We start from the raw sequence: 23,475 nt of genomic DNA, 5'->3' as shown, positions 1-23,475 counted from the left end.
ACTCATCAATTTCTCTCCGAAAATCCATCCTTTCAGAATGACAAGGAAGTTCGTCATGACGTCATAGACCAATCCTGCCTCCAGATTGAAAAAGAATTATCGGCTTTAAATAAACTCTTATGATGCTGTATTTGTTAGATTATTATTTAGACGTCAAATCTCTTAAGAATTTCAACCTGGCTAGTACTGGGATTAAAGGCTGATGCTGCTATGCTGATACTGCAAAGTTTTTGATGGTATTCATCCTGACAATAGTTCTTTATCCTATTTACGGTGGGTTAAATGACCAGTTATATTGCTGAAAATTACAATCTGGGCATTCATAAGCCCAAAAGGACTTGTGTGACACATGCGAAGAGAAACGTGTTGCCGAAAAACATGGCATTGAGCTGCCAGTACTAAAAAGGAAGAGTATTGAACGACATTTCATTAGCAAGGCTGGGACTAAAGAGGAGAGAAAAAACGATAGGGCTAATAGTTCAGCACCTTTTCTATGCTTCGACCTTGAAAATGTATTAGCACTTCCTCGTTGTAATGCTTCATCAATTTTCTACAAACGGAAGGTTACAGCATATAGCTTGACGATTGTTTTCACAGATCAACGTGCTTCTGGGGAATGCATCGAACAAGTGTACTGCGTAGTGGGGTCTGAAATAGCTACAGGTCGTGGAGCAAACGAAATAGCTTGTGGTGCTGTCCTGATGGTTGAAGGAATTTTATCTACGTATCTTGATCTTTCTGAGATTATTAATTGGGAAGATTCATGTGTGTCACAGAGCAAAATTTTATTATGAGCTTCACTATGCAAGATGTACTTCTTCAGTATCTTAGACTTTTGAAAGTAGTAATGGAATACTGTGATCCAGGTGACCCGAGCGTACAGGAGGTACATACAGTCCATAGCTGTATTGAAAGAAGTCTGAAGCACGATGAAGTATATTCAACACTGGACTTAGTAAAGCAGCTCAAAAAAGTTAGCAGGAAGCCCGTACATCAGTATTCAAATGAAAAAACCGCTGGATTTTCAGCAGACCTCCAAGATCTCTAAGTATGCTCATGTTCCATGTTCCAAAGCTAAACAGCTTCAATTTAAGCAAGGCTACTGGAAAAAGTCGATTACAAATTTTCATTCTCTGATAATCTTTCTCTAAAATAAACATTACTGTGGAGGGTAAACTTAAGGTAAGGCATGACACTCCTTCCAAAAAATTGGTTGAGTTTCTTGTGGTCCCAAAACGTTTAGATTTCAAAACTGACATTCATATCGAAAAAATCAAAGATGCGCAGGCAGTCTACAGATTTATGTCTCTTCTAAATGTGGAGTACTACAATTGTATTTTTGCGAAAATACAACAACCAGAAAACAACTAGCAACCATTTTTTTTCGTAGAGTAAAAAAAACAAAGCACGAGCAATGATATAAAAGTTCTAAAGGTCTTAGAAGTAACAAATTATCCTCCTACATATTCGGTTAAATGGGTAGGGGGAGGTAATTATCGCTTAATCTTCCTTTTCTTCATCTCTGGTTTATTTTTAAAAAGTGTTGCCTAAAAATTATATTTCAAACTTCATTCTTTCCACAGTTGCCTTTCTTTTTTAATATTTTCGAATTGTTGTACTCCCTTGTCAAAATATACACTGATATTTTTGCAATACCAGATGTTTGTTCTTTCATCAATCTAATGTAAACTTTTCAATTCGTAAAAATCTTCAATTTTCTGGATAAGTGTAACAAGGGTGACAACATAATTGAAATACTGATTAATTTAAAAATGAAGGCTCTTCACGAATTTTATCAAACTTCTGACCCATCTAGATGTTTTCTTAGGCCAAAATATCCTAGGATGCCAATTTTCCCAACAAAATAGGGAGGCATTCTTGACGAAAAAAAAACAAATAAATAAATACCATTTAACTTAATAATGAAATCCAATTAATATATATCAAGTATATTTCAGGTAGGTATAGTTTCTCTTATAATAAGAGTTTCGGTATGTTTTTTTGTTTAATATTCATTTTTAATATTAAGGAGTAAGTCGTGGAATTACCTATTTTATTTTATTTATGTTTTTGCAGTCTATCTACTACCCCATGGCTTTTTCTAGTGAATTTATGTCTATTTATAGAATGTCTCGTTCAGTGGTTGTGATTTTACTGGCAGCAATGGCAATTATATTTCAAGTTACCGACGGATCAAGTAGTGATGTAAGTAAATGAATTTCTTTTTATGTTGAGTAACATCAATAGAGGAAGACAGCAGGGCTCAATTGACTTCTTGATCCCCCCCCCGCCCACCTTATATTAAAAAAAATTTACCACCAATGAAAAAATTCTTTACTCTGTTGAGTATTTCTATTTATTTTTTTATCGATAAAACGAAAAAGTATTCTTTCCCCTTTTAGACTTAGAAAAATATTTTTATCCTATGCCATATTTTTTTGAATTGACATCCCTTTGATGTCTTAACCTTACATTGGGCTTACAAAATATTGGGTTTACAAAATATTGTGCTTAAAATATTGGGCTTGCAAAATGTTGTGCTTACAATACTGGCCTTACAAAATATCGGGCTTATAAAATATTTCGCTTACAATATTGGGCTTACAATAGATGCTTTTCGGTTACATAAATATTATCTAACATAACTGTCAATCTTATTACTTTCTTTTATTTATTCAAAATGTGTTAAGGAGCGTCGCAAAATATTGTAAATTCTTATGGCTACGATATTTTTTATATTACTATAGATGGTGCTACTAGTCCTCGTTTCAAGCAGATGTCTATAATGGTCTATTTTTAAATGGTCTATTTTTAGTGCTTATAATTTTATTACTTCAAGTTTAATGGGGATTTAAAAATAGATAATGCGACATATTTCTTTAGTGTATGTTTAGGTCTATGACAACAAAGAACGCTAAATAGGCCTACATCGCTGCCTTCTCTGCTACCCATCCCGATTTTGAACCTGCATTTCATAACAATAAAAATAACACAGACTACCCTCCGCTCACGTCCCCTTATCTATAACTTAAAAATAATGAATAGTACTAATAACAATAATTATACATAATAAGAATAACAACAACATACAACCAATTATTAATTACTATCATACAGACAAAGCTTTACCTTCTTTTAGAAAGAGTAATGAAACCCACATGGTTACAGCTGCTGCTGAATTTATTCATTACCTTAAGAGACATAATTTGAAGGGGAAATTCCAACTAGGTTTCATCAGGAGGGGGGAGGATACATAAATGTTTTGTGACGATCACGCTTTAAACTGGGAATTTATTATATCAGTGATAACAATCCTTTAAATGATGGTCTGAGGGCAGGCCTACAAAATATTTGAGATAATTAAATAGCATATGACAGTGTGTGAAGTGATGATTTTTATATTAATGTTGGTTTGTATAAGCAGCACAGATTTTAAGTTCTTTCCTATTTAGTGAGTTTAGCTTCTGCGAATATGCGTTGAAGGGGATTGCCAAATTATAGAAGAATATTGTATATTAGGCTTAATAGGATTAAACAAAAAAGCTTTTTTGATAGAAAGCAAGGAGTAACATTAAAACTTAAAACTAACAAAAATTATTCTGTATATCAGAGAAGCTTTCCCTTCATTTAAGAAAAGCTGTAGCTTTTCTTAAAGATTCATGACAAAAAGTGAACTGAACAATTTCTTTTCCTTTGAAGTTTTAATGTTACTCCTTACTTTCAATTGAAAAAAACTTGATTTTTTCAATTTAACATCCGACCGTTATTCATATCATACCAGGATATTCTTTCCCTTTCCCTGTTTAAAGCATCCACTGGAAGATTACTCTGGGAAATTCTCCTTCCCACAGGAAATTTTCTAAGTGGAAGCCCCCCCCCCCGCATTAAATCTGCCAGAAAAATTTTGAAAAGTTTCAGAATTACATATAATATACGTGAAAAATGGACAGATTGTGTAACTTAAAGCCCTTTTCCCTAGGACTATGGGGGGTCATATCATCCCCAAGGGCATATATATTAGACCTTTCATCGATACTTAATCAAATGGGTACCTAAAATTTTGAAGAGATGCCTTTGGAGTGGGGGGAAATGGACAAAAGAGGGGGTTTAGTTGTCCTAAAAATATTTTTGGTTACCAAAGAAGGGCAAAAGAGCTTCTGATTTACGGTTAAAATGAGCCTCTCCCGATCTTTTAGGATACTTGGTTCGATACAATCACCCTATAGGAAAAAATGAATTAATCAATAACAACGCACCTGTGATATTTCTTCTGGGAAAAAAAAATGCAAAATTTCTTATTTTTTATATAGCAACTTGGAGCTTATAGACCCCCCCCCCCCCCCCGATTTCCAAGGTGTCGGTACACATTGCCGAGATCTCCGGATTTTGCTTGTTTTTATTTTAATTTAGCTTATGTTTCTGTCTCTGTTGGACACTGACCGATTTTTTCAGCACATCTCTTATGTCCTTCATCCAAACTCAAAACCCAAACTGCCCCCTGAAGATGGGGGCTGTTATTCTCCTAATTAGAGTTTTTGGATATGTTATTACAATTGTTTACTTTTCATCTGAATCTTATACCAATTTTTTTTTTATGTTTATCGATTCCTCACAAGTTTTTTTTTCAAAACGACCTTTTATCATTGATATTAATCGAAATAATAGTTACCACTTCTGAATCTGCTTCAAAGTGGGACTTTTCATCGATTGGTAGATTTTTGTTGGTTTTTTGAACACATTTTTATATTTTAGACTGCTTTGGGCTACAGTTCCTTCTTCACTAGTTTGTCCCTAGGGGGGCAACCATGATTCCTATCGCAATGGAATGGTTGTTTTAAGTACTGTTGATTGTTTGTAAGTCAGAGTTTTACTGTTATTAGTGTTGGCAAGTCAGGAGAAGTCTTGTCTGAAATACAGGAGAGTATTCATTTTTTGGTCTAAATTAAAAATTCTACCTTTTAGATAAATACATACTATAAACACAAGCATGGCAAAATATTTGCAGGTAAAGGTGTACTTATTTCCAAAGGTGTACTTATTGCCGAGAGGAAATGTTCTTTGATTGACAATCAAATTTAACAAATTTTTGACCCTTATATTTTTTACTTAAAAATTGTATTTACTTAAAGTCCTAATAAAGAAATCGCAACTTCGAATCCTGTTAAAAAAAAAAATACTATAGGAAAGCATCTCTTCTTGCACCTCCTTAAGCACAACTAAGGTTCTTCAATAACGTTTTAAGTAATAACCTATGAACTTCCACTAAAAAAAAATTAGAATGTTTTATTACCACAGATCAAAAAAGGTCACAGGTATAAGAAAAGTGATATGTAGTACCTCGAGACTTGCTGTCTCTAGGTAGTCTTAACTGATGATGTAATTAAGGTAGTTCTATGTGCGCATTAATAGCTTCGGGAATAAATTTCACAAGTTTGGATCATTCCAGGTCAAAAGAGGTTCTAAGTATTTGGAAAGGCAATGTTTAACATCTTAAGACATGTTGTCAAATATTCTTATCTAGTAACATGATAAGACAATTCTATGTAAAAGTTTTTCTCAATGTCGTTTGTCTTCTAGCCAGCAGACAGTTTAAGACTTCTTTTGATGTCATGGTTCGATAGAGCAACAGGTTTGATAGAGCCAGTCCGGAAAAATACTAATTCTTTTTTAATGTTTTGACCTATTTAGGTCTTTCTTGTGGCCAAAAATGTCAATTTGCCAATTTTAAGAAGAAAATAACTATGCAGCTGATTTCAAGGCCGGGCCCCGGTATAGCTATGTAATAGGGTTGTATATTTTGACTCTCATAGTCACTTGTCTTGTAGCCACAGACTATGTGAGTCTCTTTTTGATGTCTTGGCGTCATCATAGGTTATGTAAAACAACCATAGGAAAAACAAAATTCTTCCTTAAAATTGTGACCTTCTTAGATCGCTTTTAGTTGCCAGAGATGTCAATTTGCCAGTTAAGAAAAAAAAACTATGCTGCAAATTTCAATACGGGCCCTGCACTCGTTATGTGGTAGACTTATATATTTTGATTCTCGCTGTAGGTAGCATCCTCCAAATGTGGCAGCTTCGTTTGCCAAACTTTCTTCAGGAAAATGGAGGGCTCCATAGGGAACACAGAGAACGTTCAAGGATCCCAATGACTTTTAATTAACAGTTGCGTATTTTGAATCAACAGTTTGCGCTAAAGTTGGAATTATATCCAAATTCTTTAAGAACGGCTCCTACAAAATAAAGGGTTTAAATAGAACAATAAGAAGCTTTTTTAAAAGTACTATAAAACTTTACCACGTAGAGCGAGGTGTCGAGGATGGGGCAGCCCCCTCCATATACGTGATAATTCATGTTCGTTTTAAGTTTTAATGTTGCTCCTTTATCAGGATACCCTTAATCAGGATAATCAAGACAAACAGAAACTCCGGTAACCTAAAAATACAATTTGCAGAAAAGACAAAAACATATTTTTATTGTACAAGCTTCAAATCTCCAACTTACGCAATAGAAGAGAGAAAAAATCGTTAAAGGATAATCAAATTAGGAAATAAAATCGCCAGCTTTATTACAAGAAAGTTCACGGGTACAAAGATATTCTTGGAACTGTATGTACAAGATAACAGAAAACAATCGGAAAGATTGAAACAAGATACTGAGAAAATTCTCCAAATGAGGATAGTTCACACTCTTCCCAATAGAATACAGATGGTGTATATTGAAGGTATTAGAAGAGGCAGGAAGACCCAATTTTTATATTCTTGAAGAGCCCACTAGACACATTTCTATCACTCTTTAAAAAGAAGTTGTGTAATTCTCAATCGGAAATAGCAAAATGGAATTGACACTAAAAACATAAAAGAACGTATTCCAATGATAGTGCTTTATTATTGCAATATGTTTTTTAAAACATTATTTGCATATTAAAAGGATTTCAAATTTTCTTTCTTTTTAAGTAACTTTGAAAGCATTTTTCCTACCTAAAAAAAAAACAGAAAAAAGGACAGGAAAGCTAGATAGTAGCTACGGTTTAAAAAATTATCTTTTCCGTTAAGAAATACTTTTCTCTCTTTTTGATTTTTAGGTCTTTCTTAGATCCTTATATCTCTTAGATCCTTTCGTTAGAGGCCTTTAGATCTCTCTCTCTCTCTTATTTTTTTTCTTTGTGATTAAAGACTTTAAGACTAATTCACACTTTTACTTGAGGAATAGTTTTTGTAGGGTAAGGATAAAGAAATTAATGTCAATTTTTGTCATGTTTTTCTTTGCAAATAAATCCTTTGTTTCTTCTCCGTTTCTAATCATTTTTTGATTTTTTTCTAGTGAATTCTATAGCAAGAACTCTTCTAAAGTTACCGCGGGAACATAATTGTTTGGTTTCTCTTTCCAAGGGGCATGTAATCAATAGTCAAAGACGCATTAAAACTGTAAATGCATTACCTGAACAGATGCCGTATAATCTGTAAATAAAAAAAAAAAAACAAAAAAAACACTGCACTGCACTGTGACAACCGTCAATTTGTAGATAATAAGGCTAAACTACTGGATTTAATGCCGCCTCAGCAACTGGGAAAAACACGACATGAAATTTTATCTGATAAAATGGAAGGAACAGTTCTCAATAACGTATGATGTCTCTGGTATAACATAAGCTAATATGTCTTTGAAAAGAGTCATGACAAAATATCACTTGCTGGAGTCTGTATCACTAAAGCTGTCGAATTTATTTATGTCGAATTGGTTTCAGAGACCTTGGGCAGGGCTGGGTTAGGCATAAAAAGTATAATCAGAAAGAGATGATTACCTAAGACCTCCAATTCAAATTATTCTAACCCACGCGCTAAATCTAAAAAAAAAAACTCTTCTTGGAACATTTCCAAAGTTAAATCAATTTTGGATTCATTTTTCTTCTTTTGTTATAGCGTATATTGGATACCCTGGCTGTTCTGATCAAAAAATATACCTTAAAATTTTGATCCACTTTCCTTTTGGGTTTTGAGGGCACTCAGGGTCAAGCTGGATTAGTGGCGGTTGTTCCCTGATCAGCTTCAGCCCACAAAAAGGCGAAAGAATTTTCAGCTTGTAATCAAATGAGCTTACCTTTAAGCATTTAAGGCCATCCGTTCCGCATGTTCAAGTAAGAAAAACATTCTAGGGGATATACATTACCTTTTGTATAAACTCAATATTATGGGTTGACTATGGTTATTGCTAAGGGTAAAAAATGAGTCACTTAATTTCTTTTGGAAGAACTGTCACCCTAACAGTTCGAATAACTACGCAAAAGGTCCAATTAAGCCCTTTGATAAGTTTTCTATAGTTGCCGCGGTAACCAAACTGTTTGGCTTCTTTTTTCTTCCTCTCTTTTAACTAATGGTTTAATCAATAGTTGAACACGCATTCCGACGATGGAAGTTCATCGTTGAAAGCTAAAAAGAAGTTGAAATTAGCTTAATATATATATATATAGTATATTATATATATATATATATATATATATATATATATATATATATATATATATATATATATATATATATATATATATATATATATATATTGTAGTATTTTTTATATAGTATTTATTATATATTATTTTTATCTTTTATAGATTATATATTTTATGTTCGGTTGTTTGGAGTGCGTTTGTCTCTGTGTTTGTGCCGTTTCATTGTTGATTTCTTTTTTCACTATAAGATGTTAAACCTATTTACTATTAAATACAAAACAAGCTTTTTGAGCTGAAAGTAAGGAGTAACATTAACGAAAAAAAAACTATTCGGTAAATGAGAGGGGCTGACCCCTACTCAACTCCTTGTTCTTTACGCTAAATTTTGATTTTTTGTCTAAATTCTCTAAGAACAACTGTTGAAACACAAGGCCCGTTGATTTGGTATACGAAGCTTCTTTAGAGCAAAAAAATTATTAATGTAACAAGCAAAGGATCAAGGTAAAGACAACCCCCACTCGTGTATAAAATAATTTCAGTTCGTATTAAGTTTTATTGTTGTTCCTTACTTCCAGTTGAAAAAAAATACTTCTTTTATTTAATTTCTGATCCTATTTAAATCATACCGGGAAATCCCACTCTTCCTTCGTGGAAAACTCACCCAGAAAATCCCCCATCCACGAAAAAATCCCTTCCATGGAAAGCTCCCAAAATTTTTTCCCGTGTAGAATATTTCCCGTCAAAAAATTCTTTCCCCCTCCCCCACCAGAAAATTCCTCCATGAAATTTTACTTGAATTTACCATGAAAATTTACTGCGTCCTAGAAAAATCTCCCCAGACAAATTCTTCTGGAAAATTTATATTTTAATCTAATTTCTAATTTTTTTTCAAATAAAGCTAGAAATCCTCCAACCGTGGAAAAAAATTTCCCCAGAAAATCCATCCCATGGATAATGCCCCTACAAAAAGTGCTCCCAATGGAAAATTTGGCTTGTGGGGACATCCCCGGATAAAAATCTGCTTCCTGAAAATCCTTGAATTTCCCATTTACAAATACTATATGTAAACACGGGGCAAACTGCATATCTTACAATCCTTTCCCAATTGGACTGTGAGGGGTCATATCATCCTCAGAGGGGTGTTGTTGGACCTTTGAAATTGTTTGATGATTGGAAAGGTGAAGTATCAAACAGATAAAAATAACTTCTAAAACCATTGGGGAAGTGTATTTATCCCTCTTCTCCTCTATAATTACAGAATTTCATTTGACATTTACTGAAATCTTTGAATATTCTTGAACAGTTTTTCTTTTCCGGTTACAATAATACAAATCAGTTACTGGAAAAATGGTTTGAAAGCCCTATTTGTGACCCTTCAATAGTATAGACTAGCAATTTTTGTATCACTTGTATTTCAAGAAGGTGTAGTTTTCTATTTTCCGATTAGAAAAATGGGGGACGAATGGTCCACAGGCCAAGCAGCTGCACTTTCGCCCTTTCATAATTACGAATTAGAAATATAGTAACGAAAATTATTCTGCAGGGTCTAGCATGTTTAAATAATATTTTATAAAAAAAAGGGAGAGGAAGTAGAATGAGATCGGAGTGGGAACATAGCCAAAACGATTACTTTTGGTCCTTTAGGGTTTGAAATATACATCTTTCTTTAAAAGAAAATGAAATAAAAAGTCAGGAAAGTAGTGGGGCTTAACACCCAATTTTCTATTTAATTAAACCAAAATTTACCATTTTTTGGATTGATGGCTTTCATTTTAACAAATTAGTTATATTCAGACAAGTAAAAAAAAAGAACAGTTAAGAATTTATATGATCCCCGCGCAGCATCTGAAAGACAGTTGTAATAGTTGTAGCGTAGAAAATAAACTTTTTCATTCCATTCGGAAAAGTCCGTGATAGTTATTAATAAGCCTTTCTTTAGTTTTCATTCTATACGGAAAAGTTCGTGATTGCTATTAGTAAGTCTTTCTTTGAACAAAGAATTTGATTATTTTCTCCCCTCCATGTCATTTCACCACAACTAACTTGATATATTTTCTAGCGACATCATAGAGATGCTACTTACGAGACAGTCCCACCGTGGCCATTCCCAAATCACCCTCGTTATTCGGTGCAGAGAGGTGGAGCACTGCCTTGGAGCCTAGATCAAAATTCTCCTGGTAATATATGGCTTGATTAGGCCTATGGGAGGTCATTAGACTACGCTTGGGAAAAGTTATGATGATCATCTGTCGTGTTTTCTTGTAACAATCGATAAGGGATAGGCAGTGTTATTACGATTCTGGGACGGCAAATGTTCAAATAAGAATTTAAGGGATATTTATCTGACAAGGCTCTTTATGTGCTTTATATGGCTTGTCATTTTCTTGAGCCCAACCTGAACAACCAAATTTAAACCGTCATTATGATCTTACCAAAAAAATGTAAAAAGTTAAGACTCAACAGAGGAACAAAATTTTATCTTCCTAGTGTAAATAGTCTTGCAAAGTTGTACTACTTTTTGGGTATATAATTTTATGTTGACCATTTTGAATTATTTTGAAGTGCTACCAAAAATAAAAAAGAAGACAACACCAGCAATTATCTGTAAAAACTTGAGAGACACAATTTTGGTTAGTACTTGGGATTTATAATAGATAGCTAAGACGACAAGGTACCTTGAGTGGATTTAATAGTTGCTGAACGTCGGTGCTGAAGTATTTAAATGTTAAAAAAATACTTTTATTTAAAAGAGTATCTAAAGACTTTAGTAGTAATATGAGTTCACTTCTAATACTTAAAATAGCAGCAAAATACAATTGCACAAAAACAACAAACATACCTCAAAACTAAATAAAAACGTTATATGTCACACGTAAAATAATATATAAAAGTTAAAAAATAGGAAAACATGACATACAAACGCAGGGAGAAATATCAATGTTCTAACGTAGGTGTATGAAATCATGAAAAAAAAATTAATAAAAGAAATAAAATGTAAACAATTGCAAAAATGATAAGTAAAGTTAACTTGGGAAGAATAAAATCTAAAATATTTGTAAATTTGAAAATGTTTCACCTAAATTAAAAATCAAATTGATAGACTAAAAATCATCAGTTTTGACAGAAAACATAATTAAATCTTCTAGAAATATTCATAAAAATTGAAAAGCAAAACTTTTTGAATTACCTTAACGAAATCTCATTGTTGGGATTGGTTAAGCGGAAATTTATGTAACCATATAATTCTTAAAAACTATTAAAAAACACAAAATGCAGTTGTATAAAAAAAAAAACCTCAATATTCAGTTATGTAATTTTTGGTAATAGGAGTGGTAAAATAGTAAAAAAGCAATGGGACTACAAAAAAAGCAAATAAGGAGATGTGGAAATGGACAACAAAATGCCTAAGAAACTGTAGCTTTCCTTTAAAGGCGTATTTGTTTTTGGGAATAAGAAAATACTTGAATTATTACGGCTGAAAACAACTTCAAATTTATCTTATTATTTTGGCGTATTTATTTTCATGGTTCATCGTTGCGGCAGTGACAAAATGTGCTATTGCTCTAAAAGCTTCAAGTCTTTTAAATTATAAAAAAAAACATCTTAGAAAATCGGTGTTATCAGGTAGGAATAGACCTAAGATGGTTTTATGAGAAAAAAGTGTTTTTATTTGATTTCCTTGGTATTTTTAAAGACAGTTTTCATTTCAATGAATATGCCAATTAGATCCTCATGATCAACTGCGGTAACTGCGGTAAATTTGGTTTGGTTCATTAAAAATCCTTCAAAGTTTCAAACAAAATCGTCCCTATTCCCCCTAAAACATTACTCAGATTAGCTCTTCTTGCCTTTCCTAATCAAGTTAGACATGTTGATGCAAGAAATTTGTAAAAATTAGTTGACTAAGCCATGCTTTAGGGAAGGTGACTGACTTATCGCCATAGACTTTAATTTTGGGGCTGTTATTTTGGGGCTCAATGAGGAGTAGGTCCTTTATGAATGGGGTAGGAAGAGGTTGATAGAATTTACTTAAAAGGAACTGTAACTTCAGGGTAAAGACTGAAGCTTTTGATAGACTGGAGTGGAGAAGGATCGTGCGCAACTGTGCACAACCTCAGGTGGTTTGGTGCTGTTGTGAGCTGCTAGAAGTACTTGAAAATTTAAGGCATTTGATTTTCATTTTACAATCAGTTCTGATATTGACTATTGATATAATTTTACAGTATCTTTGTAAGAACCACAATTTTCTTAGCTTGAAGAATCCAAAACAAGACACAGAGGCCACGAGTCCTTTTTACTGATAGATCTGAAAATACCTTTACTGTATTCTACTATATCTAGGTCTTTGAGACAAAGAATTTAAAAAGAAGCACACCAGCCATAATATTTAAAAGAAACAAAAAATGCAGTAACGAACTTGTTATTTCATCATGACTAAATGATTATGAATGCTGATTAAAAAAAGAATAAAAAGAATAAAAAAATTAGAATAAAAATAAATAAAGATAAAAATAAAAATGAATCTTTTATTCTTCCAGAAAATCCATGTGACCCAGTCTCATGCCCTAGAGGAAGGGAATGTGCTGTGACAGACACTGGTGCAACTGAATGCATCTGTTTGCAAAAGTGTCCAAAGAAGCATCATCTGGTGTGTGGCACCGATGGTGTTTTTTTTTAAAGAAAAAAAAAAATTACAGTGACGAGCTTGTCATTTCATCATGACTAAATTATTATAAATGCTGATAAAAAAAGAATAAAAAAAAATTAAGATAAAAATAAATCTTTTATTCTTCCAGAATATCCATGTGAATCTGGTGCAACTGTTGCAACTGAATGTATCTGTTTGCAAAAGTTTCCTAAGAAGGATCATCTGGTGTGTGGCACCGATGGTGTTTTTATTGAAAAGAAAAAAAAATTGCAGTAACGAACTTGTCATTTCAACATGACTAAATGATTATGAATGCTGATAAAAAAAAAGAATAAAAGTATAAAATAATAAAAAAATAAGAATAACAAAAAAAATAATTAAGATAAAATAAAAATGAATCTTTTATTCTTCCAGAAAATCCAAGTGACTCAGTCTCATGCCCTAGAGGAAGAGAGTGTGCTGTGACAGACACTGGTGCAACTGAATGTATCTGTTTGCAAAAGTGTCCAAAGAAGCATCATCTGGTGTGTGGCACCGATGGTGTTTTTTACTCATCCCACTGTGAGCTTCATAGGAAAGCATGCCTAATGGATAAGGCTGTTGGGGTGGATAACTCGTTCAGATGTCTGATGCCACCGGTTTATAAGCAATTTGAAGAGTCGTTGAAATATGGTAATATTTTTTTTTCATATTGCTTTCGAACTTAAAAAACTAAAAGAAAAGTAAATATCAGTAATGTCCTATGAAAACATCAAACAGTTCGTGGCAACGTGGTGACAGTAATAGTTCTTACCGGGAAATCTAAAAGAGCAGATGGTCTCAAAATCCCCTTGGTCTTATCTTCTTTTACTGAATACGGACTTCAGGGACCGAGTTTCTAAATGGAAGCCCCGAATCAGATTCCTCGTGTGAATATTCCCTGATTGCGAATTTTCATTAAAGTCCATGAAAAACTATAAAGAAACACAGCATCCTTTGCAGAGTCTCCGATAGAAACCAACACACTTCAGTAGAGAGTATTTATCTAAAGAGCAATTTTGTTTCTTACCAGCGAGTCTATAAGAGCAAAAAGTCTCAAAATCCAATTGGTCTTATCTTCTTTCACTGAATACGGACTTCAGGGACCGAGTTTCTAAATCAAAACCTTGAATGAGATTCCTCGTATGATTATTCCCTGATTGTAAGTTTTCATTAAAATCAATGAAAAAAAAAACAAAAACAAAACAGAGTATCCTGTGCAGAGTCTCCAAGAGAAACCAACACACTTCAGTAGAGACCAATTATCTAAAGAGCAATTCGTTTCTTACCAGCGTATCTATAAGAGTGGGTGGTCTCAAATCCCCTTGGTCTCCTCTCCTGTCACTGAATACGGACTCCAGGGACTGAGTTTCTAAATGGAAGCCCTGAATGAGATTCCTCGTAAGAATATTCACTTGTTGCAAATTTTCGTTAAAATTTATGAAAAATAAAAACAAAAAACCAAAAAAGAACAGCCTTATATCAATCAATAGTTTTATTGACTCATACAAAATGACAGGAAAGTACCCATATGGAGTAAAGGAAAAAAAAGAGAAGAGGAAAAGGAAAAAATCAGACTATGATAAACATCACTAAATAAACGCACTATAATATGGGTGGCTACGGTCTAGAGATGAAACAAATTCGGCACGTCGGTGGTCCACAGCTACAAATGGATCATTAAAATCATATAGTTGCGTAACTTTGTGGTTACGAGCCCAGAGAGGAAGATTTAGAAAGAAAAGGAAGATACTTTACAGACTTGTAATATTGCTTACGGATTGTCTGTAAATCAGTCATGGTAAATAGCTTCCAAAAAGGAATTAGGGCTAGGATATGAGGGATAGTTTAAGCGTTATAGAGTCTAGCCAAAACATTCTTACTGTGACGTGTTTTAGCATTAACTAGTAGCCCATAAGCTGTTCTGATATTCGTTCTGAAATGCCCAAGTAGCCCTGCACACGTATTTTTCAGGTCAGTACCAAAGGGTAAACCCTAGATAAGTTAGGGATGACAAAAGTTCGATATCAGATTCACCCAAAGTGACTATGGTACTATCAGAACCTGGTCGTTTAGAATTGAACTTAATACATTCACTCTTACTCGGACTGAATTTTAGAACAATATCGTTATACTTCTCACTTAAACTTGTGAAATTCTTCTCTATTAAAGCCAGGGTTCTACTCAAATTAAGAATATCGTCAGCACAATTCAAAAGCGATAGAACCAAGCCATGAAAATTAAAGCTCATTTCAACTTTCTTCTGGGCATTGATAACACTGTTGTTAAATAGCAGTGGCGAGGCTATAGCACCTTGTCAAATACCCTTATGAAGGGGAATGAACTTGTCAATTAAATTAGAGCTTTTACCAGATAGTGAATTAACCTTTACATTTAATCTCCGATACATGTTTCGAAGGGTAGCTATTACAGAACTGTTTATACCACGAAACAGAGTCACAAGTAAAAGTTGCGGGTAGATTCCAGAATCAAAAGTTCTGCTGACATCATGGCCGGCAAGAAACAGTGGACCCTCAGACGTGGTGGTTTCGAGTATAAAATTTGCAAGGATGGTGTGAATGTCCTCACGGCTATGACTCTTCTTAAAACAGAACTGATTTTCTGGCGTGGAGCAAGTCTCATTGGGCATATTGATCACAATGGATTTCATTAGCTTGCACAACACAGGAGAAACCGTGATTGGGCGAAACGACTGGCAATCGGCGCTATCTTTACCCTTTTTGCAAGCAGGTGTAATGAACCCGGGACAAATAGCATCCGGAACTTGCTCACAATTGGAAATCATTTGATAGAGTAGTTCTAAATGATTTATAAGGGACGGAGACCCATGAACGAGATGCATACCCCATAACTGATCAGCGCCAAAAGAATGTTTCTTCTTCATTTTAAGTTTCGCGTCGCGAATTTTCTGGGCTGTCACGACAAACCCTAGATCACAGCTGTGGGACTCGAGGGCCTGATCGAGCTCTAGGTTGAACTTTCTTTCAAGATTATCATTCGGAGTGGCGAACTCCCTGTTGAAGTGTTCTACCAGCTCAGCTCATAGTCAGGAGGAGCAGCTTGATTAAACAGCACAATACCCACCTTCCGCTTTACAAACTTCCAAACGGCTATTGGATCATTGTGAAGAGACTGGCGATGCATATCAATTACGTTTGCTCTATGTCTTACAAGTTTTTTGATGAACTGATGCTTTAAAATCTGCAAACTTGGTTGATTAATCCGTGCTTAGGCCGACTGCACTCCGTCCATAGTTAGAGCCAGAACTTGGATCTTTGACAAGCTAGCACTAGATCAGAGTTCAGGGACCATGAAACTACTTCCGAACCAATGCGAATGCGACAAGAAGGCACTGCCGCAAGTTCAGCACACCGAAGAGCCTGCATTATTTCACTACAGTAGACATTTAAGAGGAATTTATTTTCTTCTTTGGTTTGACTGGATACCCGCTGGAGTAACTGGAAAGGTATCTTTATTTTCGAAAGTGCATTTTTTAGCACTGTAGCGTATAAGATTTTATTGGTCTTATTCTACTCCTTCTTTACTGACCATTTGCAACTCTTAACGCGGTTTTGAGACTTGGAACTATCGACGGCAAAACTGTTCAGGATATGGAATGATTAGAAACACCAAATGAAAAATCGACATAGCATGGTTCAGGGGGGATAAACACAGGAGAACAAAGCATAAAGTCCAAGGACGATGTTGAACCGGAATTATGGATATAAGTGAAGGGAGAGTCATTGTCAATATGTCGAGTCTGCACACACGTAGCAAGCAAAAGTTGCGCTCTGGGGCTGGCCGTATCGGACAAGTCACAGTTCATATCACCAGCAACCACTATGGACAAACCTAAAAAGGCACAAGAGCTTAGGGATCTTGCAAGGCTTGCACAGGCTCGGGTAAATATATCGTCTGACGTAAGGTCCCGGTAGTCCTTTGGCATGTAGACGGAATAAACCACTGTCGATTTTACTTGCGCGGCGACGAAGAAAGATTCTTCTGCATAAAGGGTCAGTTCTAAACGCTTGTTAACAAGTAATACAACACCACTGGAGGGTCTATCGCGTTGGGAGACCTTGGCTGGAAGCGAGAACACTTCTGTTACGTCGCCAAGTTGTAGTAGGCTTAAAGATTCAAAATCATTGCATAGCATGAGGTTCTCGATAAGAGGAATCTTATCAAATGTTCCACCGTAAATATTCCAGCTAGTAATGCGTACATTCGTCTAGGTCATTGTTTAAGGATTTTCTGGGAAACAGGACGTTTAATGCTGTAGCAAGGATGGTTGTTTGAGCTGCAGAGGCCACATTTAAGCTCATTAGTACAGGGAGTCTCTTTCGAGTTGGCGTGTCCTGCTCCCACATTGGGAGCAACGCACAGGATTGGGACATATGCGTGCAGGATGACTATACTGCCGACAATTGTAGCATCACAGTGGGAGAAACTTATATTCAGAAATGCTTGGTCTTTCATAACCTGACGTGGAAATCTTGGAAAATACTTAGCGTGGAGGAGTCGGGATGAAACTTGGTGGGTAGAATACGCAAATGTTGTAGATAGGTGATTGACGATACCGGAATGGATCCACTCTCTTTGGGGGAGTTTTAGGGGATCGAAATTCTTGGATAACGCTTAGAGTTGAGGGATCAAGATAAAACTTGGTGGGAAGAATAAGGACAAGTCCTAGATACGTGATTGACCTAACCAAAACGGATTTGCTATCTTTGGGGGAGTTGGAGGGGGTGTCAGTTCGGAAAAATTTCAAAAATTGAGGTATATTTAACTTAAGAGCGGATCACCGTACGTGAGGTATTTTGACTTTGATATTTAGAAAGAAATTATGTCTCAGAGCTCTTATTTTAAATCCCGACCAGTTCTGCTGACATTGGGAAAGAGCTGGAGGGGGAAACCGGAAATCTTGGAAACCGAAATGCTTAGAGTGGAGAGATCAGGATGAAACTTGGTGAATAGAATACACAAATGTTGTAGATACGTGATTGACGAAACCGGACTGGATCCACTCTCTTTGGGGGTCCAGTGCTTTGGCGAGTTCGTTACTTTTGGACGTGCTAGGACGATGAAAATTGGTAGGTGTGTCAGTGACCTGCACAAATTGACGTGATAAAGTTGTTTTCCCTGATTCGACCATCTGGGGGGGGGGGCTGAAGGGAGAGGAAAAATTATAAAAAATGACATATTTTTAACTTGCGACTGGGTGATCGGATCTTAGTGAATTTTGATATTTAACAGGACCTTGTGTCTCAGAGCTATTATTTTAGATCTCGACCGGCGTTAAGCCTCTGATTTTCTTAAAAATTAATCTATTGAATCTTATAATTTTGCTAGAGCTCTTACCATATGAGCTCTTGGTTCTTCCGACCTCGTCACATGTGCCATATGAGCTCTTAGCTCTTGTTTTATTCCTTTTTTCTCATGTTATTTCCGGCTTAGTCTTATGGTTTTTGCGACTTCATGGTGTGAAAACTGCTACTAGAAGTAAATAGGTTGCAACTTCTTCCATATTGTCTCCTTCTATATTTAAATGTGTGCTTGTATCGTGTCTGCGTCCCCTTAAAAATTCTGTTTCTTATGGTAATATTGGTTTGTCTTCTCTTGCATATGCAGACGACGTTCTTCTTATTGCCCGGACTTGTCGTGTATTGCTTTCCAATTTTACTATATTAACCAATGAACTATCTAGGATTGGACTGTCAGTTAATGTGTCTAAATGTAAGTTTATTTGTTTTAATAGCCCTTATGATGTTGCTCCGTTCGTTGCTGAGACCTCAGTTCTGCCGTGTTCTTGTTTAGTTAGTTGGCTTGGTCTATATTTCGGCCCAACACTTTCCACTACCTGTTCATCCCTAGTGAGTCAGACTGGGAAAAACCTACGTGTCGTTTACGGAAAAATATTCCCAAACAAAAGCCGTTACAGCCGCAACGGTTTGTGCATGATTTACAACGCTGATGGTGCCCCTCTGCTTTTGTTTTTATCAGGCTCGGCTCATCTATTTCGTAGAAAGATCGTCATACTCTGCGTGTGGCTTATTTCAGATATTGCAAATTCCTCGATATGGTTTAATGGATATGTCTTCTCGGAATCGGTCTTCCAGTGATGATTTATGTAAAAAGACCATCAACTTAATTCACTTTTACGACCTCCTGCAGCCTTTTTTCCATATTGACACTGGTTAATAAATCCATGTTGTCTTTTGTTAGTTTGAATTTTTTTTTCTTGCTGTTTATTGTTTTTATTTATTTATTATACTCCGTAGTTTGTTTTTTTATACTTTTACGGGTAATAAGGTTGCTGGGCGAGGTGGAAACGCCTGATTCCCCCCACAAGTACAAGTACAAGTAAGGGTAATAAAATTAATTCATTCATTCACTCATTCTGCAGTTTGACCAGCCATATGGAATGCGTCTGAATCAGCGGGCTTGCTGCAGGCCCGTGATTTTATAATATATGTTTGTAGTGAGTTTTACCGACCATCTGAATTGACTACACAGTATGAGGCTTGCTTGAGTGAAAACCAGCCAACGGATATAGATGCCATATATTTTCACAGCGCGTCTGAAATTTAACTTTAAAACTTGAGGCAGTTTCCTTGTAAAGGTGCCGACGGTGAGACATGTCATCAAAGCGTGAATCAAGACTTCATTTTCATACTCTTCTTTTCTTTCAGTAAGGAGACGGCCAGTGACCTTCAGCTAGCTGCCAAAAGTGTAGATTTTTGCTGCCTCCTTTTTATTGAGCTTTGATTTCTCATATTAAAAAAGTCTGGAACTGACTCACTTGACTCCTTACTTTTAAATTTGAGTTTTTTTTTGTTGCTAAGGTTTTTACTTATTGAATCAGAGAATGAACTACTTTCTTACCTTATATATGTCTTAAAGCCAATCCAAAGTTTGTTTTTCTATTTTCAATATTTTTTCAGCATTCCGACATGTTTCAGAACAACCGTGTATTTTTTTTAAACGTGCCAGATTTGACTGAATACTAAGTGCCAGAAGTTTAACTTTACGTGCATTGTGTTAATCCTGTCATGTGATCTGACCGATCCAATCAGGAGTTTTTTGACTGCAATTAATTGTTTTAATAGTCTTTTCCTTTCAAGCCGTTGTGTTCAAAATTGGTTCAGATTATTTTTTGGACTTTGTTGGGTATGTATCAGACAAACAAGGGAAACCGTTTAAAAGGATAAAACAGAAATTCTGGTTCTTGATTAAGATGTCCAAGAGAGAAATGACAGGGGACATTTTATAAGTAAGGGGAGGGGCTAAGAAGTTTTCAGAATGGCTTTAACAAAAAGGTAGCATGGGCTTGATATCAGATATATATATATATATATATATATATATATATATATATATATATATATATATATATATATATATGTATGTATATATATAGAATAAATACTTGAAGTGGTACTTGAAGTAATACTTAAGTACAATTTTGGCAAGTACTTGATACTTAATACTTAAGTAAGAATTTGGAAAGTACTTATTACTTGATATTTAAGTAAAAAACCAATGAGTACTTAATACTTGATACTTAAGTAAAAATTTGGAGTACTTGTTGCAGCACTGCTGCCAGATTTTAGTTAAAAAAACAAAGGTTTGGCGATACGTATTTCATAGTGACGCTGAAAAATAAAGAAGAAAAAGAAAACTGGAAAAAGAAAAAAGGTAAAAAACTAAAAAAAAACTAAAAAGAAAAAACACTCAAAGAGAAATTACAGACTGGGACACAAATGACGACCGGGACAGAGGGAATATAAATGACGACCGGAACACTCAAAGAGAAATTACAGACTGGGATACCGGGACATGAATGACGACCGAGACACAGGGAATTTAAATGGCGACCAGGAAACAGGTATTGAAGAATATCATTCAAAGACAAATTTTTAATTGTAAGAAGATTGTTGAAAGAGAAATTTCTAATTGTAAAATAACTGAAGAACCTAAAATGGCAACACCCAAGGAAGCTGCTCAAAACGAATGTATTCAAGTTTTTCTCATGGACATACGAATTGTTTTTCTCATGGACAATTTTATGTTGCATGTTCAAAGTCGGTAAACCTGACAATCTATTTATATGCACAGACAATGGAACATCAAAGAATGTTGTATATTCGCAGGTTTTACGTAGTTAAAACATATATATATATATATATATATATATATATATATATATATATATATATATATATATATATATATATATATATATATATATATTTATATATATATATTTATATGTATATATATATATATATATATATATATATATATATATATATATATATATATATATATATATATACATATATATATATATATATATATATATATATATATATATATATATATATATATATATATATATATATATATATATATATATATATATATATATATATATATATATATATATATATATATGGTGCGTAACCACTTACGTGCGCGGGGGGTCTTGGGGGGCGTGAAGCGCCCTCACCAACTAGGTGTTGGGCTAGTATATCCATGCATATATATTATGAAATAGTAGAAAATCTAAGCTATGCTTCAATTAGTTCATGATTAAAATTATTCATGGCGTCAAATTGTTAGGTGTTGACTTAGCTGCCAGAAAATATTTTTTGAAAGACCAATTATTCTATTTAGTTGATAATACCCTTCCAAATATCCATTTTAAAATTTATTTTTAAACATTTACAGACATACAGACATGACACAGGTAAACACGCATCTGTGATATTTATTTTTTCTGTCAAAAGATTTTTAGTCTGGGCATGTATATGCCAGCTATTACTATGCTCTAATGCAGTGTTTATTTGAAGTAATTGATTACTAAGATTAAAAATTAATTCACCGTTTCCAAGTTATAAATAAAAGAAATATAGAAATGAAACATTCAAGTGTAACAAAGACTATTTAAAAATAACCTTGACTTGTTTGGCTAGCATTAAATGCATTATGCGCAGTTAGGGTAGTGGTTGGAGGATAAAAAGGAAATATTGCGCTATGGAAAACTTGAAACATGTTTTTAAATGGTTTATTTGCAATATTTTGAATTTTCAAGTTTGAAAAGCGTCGTTGAATTTACCGAATTAGTTTCTGGATGTTTTGCACGGTCGGGTTTGAAAGCACTGGTGAAAATTTTGGCACACGAAGAACGACCTTTAATATTTTGTAAAAACTAACAGGGAAATCATAGAAAATTTTGGATTTCAGGTTGAATAGACCTAATAGAGAGCCTTATGTCAAAAAATATTTTCAAACATGTTCTTGGTGCTTTAAAAGATTTTTGATACTTGAAACCAGAAACCAGATTGAAAATGATTTAATATGTAGCAAATGGGAAAATTCAGTATAAAATAAGGCCAAACAAAAATATCAATTAAAAAAGAACTTACATTGAAACCGTATGCTTAGAAGCATCTATGAGGATGTTTCCTAGCCTACACAAGAAACTTAATTACAATTGATGTAACACACGATGGATGCAAATTGAGTTCTTGAACTATTGCCTGTTTTACCTGAAAAATCCTTTTGACTAGTATCTGCTCATTCAACTCTTATGGAAGAGCTCAACGTTGGCATATCAAGAGTTATGTGAATCACGAGCTCCATTTTGTCCCTGTAATTAGAAAAGGTTTCTTGAGCATGCGTGAAAATGTAAAACTCTATGCTCATTTATTTTATAACAGACCTTTTAAATAGTCCTCTTCTTTTTTGCGTACTTGTTTTTTCTCTTTAACTCCTCTCTGTATTTTGTTTTTATTCGTTCTTTTTAATCATTTATTTTTCTTTTTAATTTTTAGGTAGAGATTTCCTAATTGAAGCTTTAAAGTATCACTTATTGAAAACCGAACAAAAATTACTCTAGCAATCACCTCGAACGAGACCTCGTTTTCCGTATTGACTGCCTAAGGTAAATTTGATCACCTCTTTCTGAGATATGATATATAAATGTAGTATACGTGATTTTTTTTTTTTGAATTAATACATTCATGTAAAATATTTATCATTTTGTTTTGTTTTTCTTTAAATATGGAATTGAATCACTAGTAAACTGATATAGCTGAATTTTAATACGCTGTTTCGAATTAGTTTCGTAATTTGAAGCAACTTGGATTCATCTTTAAAACAAATTGCTTTCAATGGTTTAATTTGTTTTAGAAAAAAACTATGATTTGTAATTTTTTCTAGTTGGTTAGATTAATATACGTACCTTCTAGCATAAGAATAAAAAAATGTGGGTTGTAGGCATATGGCTCTATATTATAGGCAGCACTGGAGTGTAGGTTCTGATTATTTTATTGAGA

General features: G+C 34.3%; 1 protein-coding gene across 2 annotated transcripts in view; it reads left to right on the top strand.

Annotated features, from left to right (window-relative positions):
* The first annotated feature begins 2,132 nt into the window (after positions 1-2,132).
* Positions 2,133-23,475, top strand: part of LOC136032377 (follistatin-related protein 1-like) — a 41,378-nt gene continuing 20,035 nt past the window's right edge. Inside the window, exons 1-3 of one of the 2 annotated variants that reach the window (XM_065712698.1) lie at positions 2,133-2,205; positions 10,508-10,625; positions 22,972-23,081. In XM_065712698.1, the coding sequence (XP_065568770.1) occupies positions 2,164-2,205; positions 10,508-10,625; positions 22,972-23,036 (225 nt within the window). In that variant the 5' untranslated portion in view covers positions 2,133-2,163 and the 3' untranslated portion in view covers positions 23,037-23,081. Of the gene's footprint in view, positions 2,206-10,507; positions 10,626-13,510; positions 14,303-22,971; positions 23,082-23,475 lie in introns of those variants that run through there. The other variant, XM_065712697.1, reaches the window with a different exon arrangement.

The sequence above is a fragment of the Artemia franciscana genome, chromosome 10, assembly GCF_032884065.1.
Source record: "Artemia franciscana chromosome 10, ASM3288406v1, whole genome shotgun sequence".
NCBI lineage: Eukaryota > Metazoa > Arthropoda > Branchiopoda > Anostraca > Artemiidae > Artemia > Artemia franciscana.
The sequence above is the reverse complement of the archived record's forward strand: the minus strand, read 5'-3'. Positions and strand labels throughout refer to the sequence as shown.